At 31.7% G+C, this 11,534-nt stretch overlaps 1 protein-coding gene across 5 annotated transcripts; it reads left to right on the top strand.

Annotated features, from left to right (window-relative positions):
* The first annotated feature begins 4,600 nt into the window (after positions 1-4,600).
* Positions 4,601-10,305, top strand: LOC111301321 (protein SMAX1-LIKE 6-like). Of its 5 annotated transcripts, none has more exons than XR_016328305.1 (6): positions 4,601-6,013; positions 6,881-7,127; positions 7,283-9,098; positions 9,319-9,483; positions 9,571-9,688; positions 10,062-10,200. XR_016328305.1 is itself a non-coding variant. In XM_022896906.2 (4 exons), the coding sequence occupies exons 1-4, from the start codon at positions 4,788-4,790 to the stop codon at positions 9,452-9,454; spliced, it is 3,450 nt and encodes a 1,149-aa protein (XP_022752641.2). In that variant the 5' UTR covers positions 4,601-4,787; the 3' UTR covers positions 9,455-9,906. The 5 variants fall into 5 exon arrangements, 2 of the variants coding, with proteins under 2 accessions (XP_022752641.2, XP_089600903.1); XR_016328303.1 differs by having other exon boundaries at positions 9,294-9,483; XR_016328304.1 differs by having other exon boundaries at positions 9,319-9,688; positions 10,062-10,305.
* The last annotated feature ends 1,229 nt before the right edge of the window (positions 10,306-11,534 follow it).

Raw genomic sequence — 11,534 nt, 5'->3', positions numbered from 1 at the left:
TAAATATTGTTATTTGGTTATTTTATTCTGTTTATTTTGTGGGTTTTTATGCATTTAAAATGGTCATGTTGAGTTAAAGAAAGATTTACAAGAGAAGATAAAGGAAGAAGAAGATTAATTGTAAAGAAAATGTTTTTCTCCAAAGTGATCCAAACACTGAAAAATAATTTTTTTTTCAGAAAATCTATTCAAGGAAAATATTTTATTTTTTGGATGTTATTTTTCGGTTACCAAAAGGAACCTAAGAAAGAAATATTTTCATAATATTTTATAAAAAATTATTACAATTTTTAAATAAATAATATTATTTATATAATTTAAAAATACAATAAAATAACGGTAAATGAAAAAAAAATTATACTTTTCCTTTGAAATCTTAACAAATTTCTTTTCTCGACAGTATTAAAAATATTAAAAAATCCTACCAATCACATTTTCCTAAATCAAATTACAAAACATAAAATTTTAAAAAAGAATTAATTTTTCCAAAACCAAAGCCCCCCAACATCTAGCCTACATAGAAATGGCAAAAAGCAAGATCCCATGTTGTTTGTTCCGTGTTCTGCGATTAAAACATAAGAAACACAAAGGTAAGTGCCCAACATTTTTTTTTTTTTCCCAGATATTCCAATTCAAGCGAAAGCTACTTTATGCAGAAAATGAGATTCAACAAAAGCCAAAATCAATTAGATCCTCCTTTCCTTTCCGCCTCCATTATTGTCACCCTTCCTCTCACGCGCTCATTTCCTCTTGAATTTCCACTTTACTCTTTTTTTTAACCCAAAAAAAAAAAAACCAATACCTCGAAAGATGAACTTATTTATTTAATTAAAGTGATATTATTTAAAATTGGAATTTTTTTATAATTTTATATTAAAAATAATTTTTTATCTATAATTAGTTAATTTAAATTAAAAATTGTAGATATTGCAATTAAGTGAATTTTTCAGTTAAAATTTTATAACCTATTAAAATATGCGTCAAATTTTCATAATAATTTTATATCTGAAATTAAATTAAATTAATTAATGCAATTATTCTTATAAATTAAGATTTAATATCTTTAAAATCTAAATTTTAATATCGAAGAAAACTTAAGATTTTTATTTTAATTTTGACACGTCACACCAAAACAAAACCTTCCCATTGGAACGTGGATTTCACTTGCCGAGGAATGGATGCGGGGTTGGCAGTCGATGAGGCAAGCAAGTTGGGTTTGAGTAACTCCAAACAAGCTGGTGACGCGGCAAAGAACTTTTGGAGTAAGAATAGCCACCTCTGTCCCTTTGGCGATTGAAGAGGCTCAAAAGTTGAAAGTGATTGGCGACGATAAGCTCAGCATCCGTTGCTATCAAAATTATAGAAGAGCGAGGGGGCAATGAGGGCTACGTGGTCAACTTATTTTTTTCGGGTGGTTTTATAAAATAATGGTAATTATAGTTGAATTCAATTGCTGTTGCTTCCCAAATGGATAGGCAAATGTTCTTGAAAACAGCATAGATACGAATTGTAGGACCACTTCGGCATTCAGCTTGTAAAAAAATATTAAAAATAATTGACTTGTTGTAACACTTTACACAATCAAAAAAAAAAAAAAAAAACCCCACTTTGGGTTGAACTATGGATTAAATTTGCTAATCATCACTTTTTTTTTACGTTGGGAGATACAATACGAGCTCGATCTTTTTATTTTTGAGTTGAAAAAAAAAAAAGCACAATGATTGATTCAAATACCCGAATGCAATCGATTATTGATTTTTTATTTATGAAATTTTATTTATTTCAAATTTATTACACGAAATTTAATTTTTAATATTAAAAATTAGAAAATTTTAATTTTATAAAAAAATTAATTTTAATAATAAATATATTAAAATTAAAAAAAATTTAATTTCGTAAAAATTAATATAAAACAAATAAATAAAGACGATAAGTGTATTTTTTAGGCATTTCTTTTAAAAAAATAAATAGTGTAGGAAAAATAAAGAGGAAAGAGAAAAAAAATAGGGAAAACGAAGAAGAGAACGTCAAATCAAAGACCTTTTTCCAATTGAGTAGAGGAGAAGCGGAAAAACAAGTGAAATTCAATCGCTTCTTTGCCCTTTGGAGTTATCCTCTGACAGAGCAGCAATGATCTACATTCTCACTTGATGACCACAATGCACGTATCTACAATCTATTGGTTGATAATAAAAAGGATAAATAACTTGGTCTACATACTCTGCACGTGACAAAATAGACCAATCCAAGGGGGCCCCAAAGGCTGTAGTCTAGTTTGAGTCCCATCTGAAAATGACCCGTTAGGACTGAAAGCTAAAAAGTTTTAACTGTGAGAAATTAAATTATGACAAGTATGCAAAGTTTTTTGGCACTGAAATGGAAATTTTTCTAAATAATTTCAAATGTGAGGTAAGTTGGCCTAATCCCCAACCTTAACTAATATTTTCATTTTAAAACTTTTCCCTTACTCTTGAGTCTTCGTTTTCAAACATAATAATAATAATAATAATATTAACTAACGCTTATTGATACTAAAAAATAAAAATTTTGATTTTTTTAAATAAAATTTTAATTTTAATACATAAAAATAAAAAAATAAATATTAAGAGAATTTATATCTTTATAAAATTTGATTCGAATTAACTTCATATTAATCGAGTTATAATGTAATTATCAGATGTAAAAATGTTTTAAATCTAAAAAAAAATTAATAATATCATTGAAATAAATTTTAGTACAATTGATTTATATTTCATTTAAATGAACAATATATTTTGTCATTAAATTTATCTAAATAAAGCATTAGAACATGAGCAAATCTATTAAGCTTGAGTCGTATAAGAAATATGGGTTATTGTTTATCTTGTAAAATCCTATTTATTATTATTTTAATGGTTCGAATATAAAATTTTTAACAAAAAAATTAAATTTTAATAAGTGGAAATGTCATCCTTGGTAACCTAAATTATTATTGTTTTTTTTTTATTGATGAATAAAATTTAATTTTTTCATTAAAATAAAGGAAAAAGCACATATGTATTCCAAATGTGTTGTGTAAATGAAAAATATAAAGATGAAGCGTGAGTGGCTCACATTGAGTAGCAGCTTTCAAAGGCAAAATACTTATAACAGAAAAAGAATGTATGATTCGTAAAGATATGAATTGCAAAGAGGGAAAGAAGGGTGGCTATCTACTGAAAACTTTGCATCTTAAATGTTCCACCGTATTTCATAACTGCGACAGGAGGGTTACACGTGGTGGAAAATACTTAATTGTTTTAGATTAAAAAATAATATTAAATTATAAATTAAATTAAATTATTTTAAAGATATAATATTTGTAATTTTCTTTATAAAAAATTCATGCTTTTATTTCACAAAAATTTTCCCTTATATGTCACCTCTTTATCATGTGTTGTTGATATATTTTTTAGTTGAGTATTTAAGTAGTTTGTTAAAATTAAATGTGATCTTTTATATATTGGTATTATATTTTATAAAAAAATTTTGAGATACCTTTCATATTAATACAAAATATAAAATATATATTTGTTAAACTCATATATTTATTATTAAAATTTTAAGATATATCACCTTTATATTTTATTTTAATAATATTTTTATATTATATCATCATATTATATTTTTAATTATCAAATTTAACTAAATATTTGACCTATCATCAAATGTGACATGTAAAAATTAATAAGAAAATAATATTTTAAGAAGTTTATATTTTATACTTTATTAGTATATAAATTTTATAAATTAATAATAAATCATATGATATTATTTAATTAATGTATATATTTTTTAAAAAATATTACTCATTAATTAAATGACATATTTAATTTATTTTATTAATAAAATGATAACATTTAATTTATTAATAATATAAAAAATTTTATACATAATAATATATCAAATATAAAATTTATTTTAAAACGTATTTAACACTTAAATTATTAAAATTTAAGAACGACAATAAAAATAAAAGCAAGGGGAATTAAAATAAATAAAGAGAATATGGGGTTGAAAATATGGTCCCTGGTTAGTCGACATGAAGATCAATACCATTAAAAGTACAGCATAACACATATCAAATGCAAATCTAAATCTATGTCGAAATCTAAATATGAAACTTTTCCTTTTCTAGTTTCTTTTATTTATCTTTCCCTCTTCTACCTAAAGAAAAGCTCTCTCGACGACAGTGACTCAACTGCTCCTCCCTTTGGCCCATTTGCTTCAGTGGACACGGCATCTCCTTCACCCTCATTTATATTTAATTACTTAATATTAATAATCAATTATAATAATTATAATATAATTAATAATATTAAATTTTTTAAATTAAAAAATTTCCCTAATATTTATACGTCCTTCGCGACAAAAAACAAAGGGAAAATAATACTACTACTCTATAGAAGTCAGACGATATCTCTTTTATTTATTTTATTTTTGTGTGAAGAAGATGTTTCTTTTGAGTGATAGAGAATCTATGCTCACCATCTGTTTGTTCCTTTTCCCATGACATGACACCACGCTTTCCTTCACCCCCTTCTTCCCCAATAAATAATTTCAAAAAGTTGTTGAAGTAAACGCTCGCCTCAATTTTTTTTATTGCCTTAGCTCGCTCTATCTCACAAAAAACAAAACACCAAAAAAAAAGTACATTTCACCCAAAAAAAATTTTAATTTGATTTTTATTCCTTAACTAAAATTACAATTTTAGATTTTTAAAATCAAATTTTTGTTTTTTCTTTTTGTTGTTTTTATGCTGGGCGGCGATGCCTACGCCGGTAACGGCAGCTCGGCAATGCTTAACGGAAGAATCGGCGCGCGCGTTAGACGAAGCGGTGGCGGTAGCGCGTAGAAGGAGCCATGCACAAACAACATCACTCCACGCGGTGTCGGCGCTGCTTTCCATACCGTCGTCCACTCTCCGGGACGCGTGTGCACGGGCACGAAGCATCGCGTACCCGTCCCGACTCCAATTTCGAGCGTTGGAGCTTTCCGTCGGGGTGTCACTCGACCGTTTACCTTCATCGAAGACCGTCGAGGACCCTCCGATCTCCAACTCCTTGATGGCCGCAATCAAACGGTCACAAGCCAATCAACGGCGCCATCCAGAAAGTTACCATTTACAGCAGTTACACAGTAACAATAATAACATCAATAACGCCACCGGTTGTTCCCAAACGGCGGCGCTTTTGAAGGTCGAGCTTAAATACTTCATTCTATCGATTCTCGATGATCCGATTGTTAGTCGGGTTTTCGGGGAAGCTGGGTTCCGGAGCTGTGACATAAAGTTAGCTTTAGTTCACCCACCGGTAACTCACGTTTCCTCTCGGTTTTCACGTACCCGTTGCCCGCCTATATTTTTGTGTAACTTAACCGATTCGGTGTCGGGGCAAGTCGGGTTTAATTTCCCGTTTTCGTGTCAAGAAGATGGGTTTGATGAGAATTGTCGAAGAATTGGTGAAGTTATGGTTAAAAAGAGCGGGAAAAGTCCGTTGCTTGTTGGGGTTTGTGCTATGGAAGCTTTGAGGGGTTTTACAGAGAGCTTAACGAGAGGAAAATCTGGTTTCTTGGATGGGGATTTGGCTGGGTTGATTGTAATTTCGATTGAAAAGGAGGTTAATGAGTTTGTTACTGAAGGAAATGAGGAAAAATTGGGGTTAAAGATGAAGGAAATGGAAGGTATTTTGGAGAAGTGTACTGCGTCTGTAGGAGGAGGAGGAGGAGGAGGAGGAGTGGTTTTAAATTTTGGGGACTTAAAAGGGTTGTTTTTGGAAGGGGTTTTAAGTGATTCTGTTAGTTCTTTGGTTTTGAAATTAACGGGTTTAATGGAAGTTTATAGGAGGAAATTATGGTTGATTGGAGCTGTGGAAACTGTTGAAATTTACAGGAAGTTTTCCGATAAGTTTCCGAATATAGAAATAGATTGGGATTTGCATTTGTTGCCCATTACTTCTTCCAAGAGTTCTTTTGATGGGGCTCACTCCAAATCCAGGTGGGTGTTTGCTTACAATGCTTGAAATCTATGCTTTTGTTCTACTTATTTGCTTGACTGCAATTTGTTGATTATTGCAAAGACTGAAGTTTTTCTCTATGCATTTCCAGAAGTGGAGAGTCACCATTTTTTTTATGTATACCATGTTCTTTACTTTTAGTTGCTTTTTACTTTTTCTGTGTTGGGTTATTAAAAAAATTCTACTGATCAGGTGTTTTTGCTCACCTGAGGGGTTGTGACTCTTGTGAGCACATATTTTCAATAAAATAACTGAAATGTACTACTACTAGTAGTAGTTAAAAAAGGTTGCTTGCCTCATGGCTTTGTCCTTTATTATACTAGTGAAATAGTAGTACTTGATAAGATAATGGCAATAAAAAATAAGTCTTTGGAGCTATATCAGGTGGATAGTTTGTGTCCTTTTAATGTGTCGATGTCAGTTTAAGAAATGGAGAAGCAGTATCTCAATATAATATCTTGATACTAAATTAAGTTTTAAAGTTTTTAGGTTTTGGAGCAAATACTGATCATGGTTTTGTTTATAAACAGAGCATCAACCAGATATAGATTGCTATGGTTTCAGAATCAAGTTTATTTCCTTTAATGACCATTTTGATTGCATGTTATCTTTATTGCACCATAGCCATAGTGTATCATATATGGGAGTGGCATCTAACCTGCCTTAATATATGTGTATTTAGTATTATTGTATGAGAATGTAAATGATATCTGATTGCACATTAGCAGTTAGTGCTATTCTAAGTTATATTGATATTTATGTTTAACTACTACGTACCTCTGCACTTTAGCATCTGACAGTTTTTACCCATTGGATCTCACAGTTCCGTGCTCATGATATACTTACAGCTTGATGAAGTCCTTTGTTCCATTTGGTGGCTTCTTTCCTACACCATCTGATTTTAGAAGTCCGTTGAGTGGCAGAAACCAATCCATCACTCGATGTAACCTTTGCAACGAGAAGTATGAACAAGAAGTTGCTGCTATATTGAAGGTTGGATCAACAGTTTCAGTTGCTGATCAGCATTCAGAGAACTTACCTTCTTGGTTACGGATGGCGGCAGTGGACACCAGCAAGGGAGAGGATGTGGCAAAGGTGGGTTAGCACTTAGGATTTTGAAATCTTGACTCAGCCTAGGATATAAAGCCTCACCTACTTTTTATCCGACATTGGCATTAGTCATATGCTCTATTTCATCGATAAAATTATAATTATGTTTATTTAAGAATGTGCTTTGTCATTCAGTGCAGACTAAAGATGGTGAAACCATGTTAAGTGCTAAAGTTTTGGGGTTGCAGAAAAAATGGGATGATATATGCCAACGCCTCCATCACATGCCAGCAATCTACAAGTTAAATCTTACTCCCGCTGGGCCCCAAGTTCCAATAGTTGGGGCCCCCCAATTTGCCACAGAAAAGAAGCAAAGCAGTAGTGAAGATCCGTCTATCAATGAAAGTCGATTTCCCAGTCAAAGTCCCAGCACACAAATTCCGCGTACTTCTGAAGCCGAGAATACGAATTTCCAGTCCAGGTTACTTGTAGATGTTTCAAGCTTAGCACAGCAGACAGATAAGGTTGTGCGTGGGTTTACCCATCAGCCTCAGCAAAATCTAAGCGGACGCAATCCATCTTTATTTGTTCCTCCAGTCACCACAGATTTAAAGTTAGGAACAATGTATGCATCAACCAGTCAGGAATCAAACAACTTAAAGTCGCTAGATCATAAGGAACGTCTTCAACGAGGTTCCATATCTGCTGAATTTGATGCAAATACCAAGAATACTTCATATCAATTTGCCCAATCTTCGTCATGCTCTGGTCTTGCAACAGGAGAGCAGTTTGATCAAGGAGATTACAAGTCCATTAGGAAAGTTCTTGATGAAAAAGTTGGTTGGCAAGATGAAGCTGTAAATTCTGTTAGCCAAGCTGTATCCCAATTAAGGAGAAGCTATGGAAGTTGTCGTGGCATAAGCTGTAAAGGGGATATTTGGCTTACTTTCCTTGGACCTGACAGAGTTGGAAAAAGAAGAATTGCTTCAGCACTTGCTGAGGTACTATTTGGTAGCCAGGAATACTTAATTTCTGTGGATTTGAGCTCGCAAGATAAAGGTAGCCAGTCAAACTCAATTTTTGAATGCCAAGAGTTAAATGGTTATGATGTGAAGTTTAGAGGGAAAACAGTTTCCGATTTCATTGCTGCGGAAGTGAGGAAGAAACCCCATTCTGTTATCTTCCTTGAAAATGTGGATGAGGCTGATTATTACGTTCGACATAGTTTGGACCAGGCTATTAGAACAGGTAAATTTCCTGATTCACATGGGAGGGAAATCGGCATCAACAATATGGTTCTTATAACAACATCAACCATCACCAAAGGCAATACAACTGTTTTCTTTGAGAAGAAACCCATGAAATTCTATGAGGAAAGAATACTCGGAGCGAAAAGCTGGCAAATTCAAATTGTAGTTGGTTCTATTTCTGATGATGTCAGCAGAAGCAATGTCACAGGCACCAGAGTTACAAAAATAAAAGAAGCTTCTGCTTCTGCATTTGTTAACAAAAGAAAGCTGATCGATACTGTTGAGTCTTCTGAGTTGGAAAAGACAGACACAGGAGAACGAGTCTGCAAGGCGTCTAGATCCTGCCTGGATTTAAATCTTCCTGTGGAGGATACAGACGAGGACTTAAAATTGGGCGAATCTGACAGTGAGTCCCTCTCCGAGAACTCAGAAGGTTGGTTGGAGGAATTCTTGAGCCAAGTAGATAAAAAGATACTTTTCAAGCCATTTGATTTTGATGGACTTGCCAATAAAATTGTAAAGGAAGTCAGCTCACAATTTCAGAGGACTGTTGGATCTGAGGTTCCATTGGAGATAGATCAAGAAGTAATGGTACAAATACTTGCAGCTGCATGGTTGTCAGAAAGAAAGGGAGCGGTAGAAGATTGGCTTGAAAAAGTGCTTGGAAGAAGCTTTGCTGAGGCTCAGCAGAAGTACCATCTCACTTCTCAGTCTGTTGTGCAACTAGTTGCATGTGAAGGTGTTGTTGTGAACGAGCAAGCTCCCGGTATATGTCTTCCTGCAAAAATCAATCTGAACTGATTTTTTTGATGCTGTAATTAATTGTATAATGTAGCTTGTAGTTTATAGATTCTAGTATCTAAAAGCCTTGTTTGGCAACCATTCCCGTAATTCTTTTGGGTTTTATCTTTGTTTTGTATTAACGCAGTCAAAGAATGTGTAATGTTCTTCTTGTCCACAGAGTTGACGGGTTACCTTCTTTTCAGCTTGCCTGCATTGCCTAGATTCATTTATAATCTTACCTTCCTGGAGTTAAAGATCGCATTCAAAGACTGGAAGGGCAAAATGCTGCTGATTCTTTGCAAGTTGTCTTGGTGTGATCAATTGATGAATCGGCCATAAACTTCCTTCTACACGAACCACTTCATACGGTACTGGAAATCCAACCTGGAATCATCGATGTTATGCATGGGTCATATATAACAATATTTTCACCTGGACATCTGTTTCCTGTTAAGGCTATTGATTCCAGGCGGTTGGGCTTGATGAATGTGCTGCTGTTTCAGCTCAATGGACCTACACTCATGCTTACAGCGTCATTGTTTCTTCTGAGTTCAATTTAACGCTTGCAACTAGGTGAAAACAACCTCTTTTGTCTCACAAACCATTGACAACCATGAGTCCTAGTCGACCTCACCTTACCTCCTATAGTCCCAGTATCTTATTTTCTGGCTGATTTAATCATTAGTCACTACTGCTTTCTACTCCCTATGATTCTTACCCAAATCAACCAATATTATTAAATTTGAAACTTAAATTTATATAATTATTTTTAAAAAATAATATTTATTTAATTTAAATTTTAAATTTTAACACTTATAATTTATTTTTTTATCCAAAATTCTCTTTTTTAAAAAAAAATTTGCTACTTGCTAGGCCACTGCTTTTTTTTTTTTTTTTTAACCGGAAATGATCATAGGGATGACAAATTTCCTGTTAATTCCTTCAGGTTCCTGTTATTTATCGTCTTGGTTGCGTTAGGTTTAGTGACAGGGATCAAGGATGGTTTAGCAAAGAGAAACACTATGGTAAAAAGTTGGAAGACATCCAATCCTGACAATGGCTGCAAAATGTTTCATGATTGCATACGAGTTTGAACATTTTGCGAAGGCTCCGAGGTATCATCTACTCATCTCTTTAAACCATTTACTTGCCTTCTGTAAACAAAATGCAGGCTTTTGCTTTTCTCATCCAAAGCTACAATGTCTGAGGAATTTCATCATTTCTCAAGTTTTTTTAACTGAAGATTCTTGGACCTTATGGCTTTGATGTAGTGGCTACAGAACTGGTCTTTCTCGTTCCAAATCTTTTTGTTTGAACTTGAATTGTAAGGATGACAATCGGGATAAAATAAAAATGGATATAATTTTAAATTCTTTTTCTAACACGAAAATGAAAATAAATAATATAACATCAGTTTTGTATTTATATTCATATTTTATATATTTAATAAATAATTTTTTAAAAAATAATATAAATTATTATTTCAAATTAATTAAAACTTATATATTTTTATTTAAAAAATATATTAATATATATTTATAAAAAATTATATAAATAAAATATAAAAAAATATAAAATATTTATAAAATATAAGTAAAAAATAAATATAATATAAAAATATAGGGAGAATAAAAAATAATTTATCTGCCCTATATCCTACCATCCCTATGACTGAAGGCCGCTGGTCATAGTCCCGTCCATTAAAAGCTCACCATGTGGAAAAAGGACACTCTTTAGCAATGCATAGGCAATTTTTCCAGGCGAAGTCTGACTTTACTTCGATTGGATGGCTTATTTGGTGCTGGAAATATCTTAAATTGACAAGGCAATGATGTTACATTTTTACCTCTAATTTCAAGTCTGCCATTTGTGGTTTTGCTTTTCTTCCCATAACATCCTCTCCAAAAGCAAAATTGTGGAAAAATAAGTTTCATTTGAAAGTTTGATTGGAGAGTTGTAGGACGGAATGATGTTATGATTGAACCTTAAATCAAACTTTCCACGTATTGATTTATTCGTCAATGAATCTTAGGTCATTTTTTATATATAAGATTATTGATAAAATAATATTATAATTATCTTATGTTACTCTTTGATTTGTATATAAAAAAATTACAAAGAAAATTAATCATTTTTTTAATATAAAGTGATTCAATTTTTATAAAGTAATAAGAATTATTTTTAATTTATAAAATTAAACTTATATGTATTATTATATCTTTAAAATTTATATCAATAATTTAAATTATATAAATTTTAAGAAAATATATTTTTAACCAATAAATAAATTATTTTGTTTTAATCTTTATATGTATCAAACACAAAATATAATAATAATATTTAATTTAATCTTATTTATAATATTATCATATTTTATTCTATCATAATTTTATATACTAAACATATCCTTAAAAAGTTA

The sequence above is a fragment of the Durio zibethinus genome, chromosome 15, assembly GCF_047325235.1.
Source record: "Durio zibethinus cultivar Kanyao isolate XHJ-2024 chromosome 15, ASM4732523v1, whole genome shotgun sequence".
Taxonomy (NCBI): Eukaryota; Viridiplantae; Streptophyta; class Magnoliopsida; order Malvales; family Malvaceae; genus Durio; species Durio zibethinus.
Note: the sequence above shows the minus strand (reverse complement) of the source record. Positions and strands in the feature narration are given on the sequence as shown.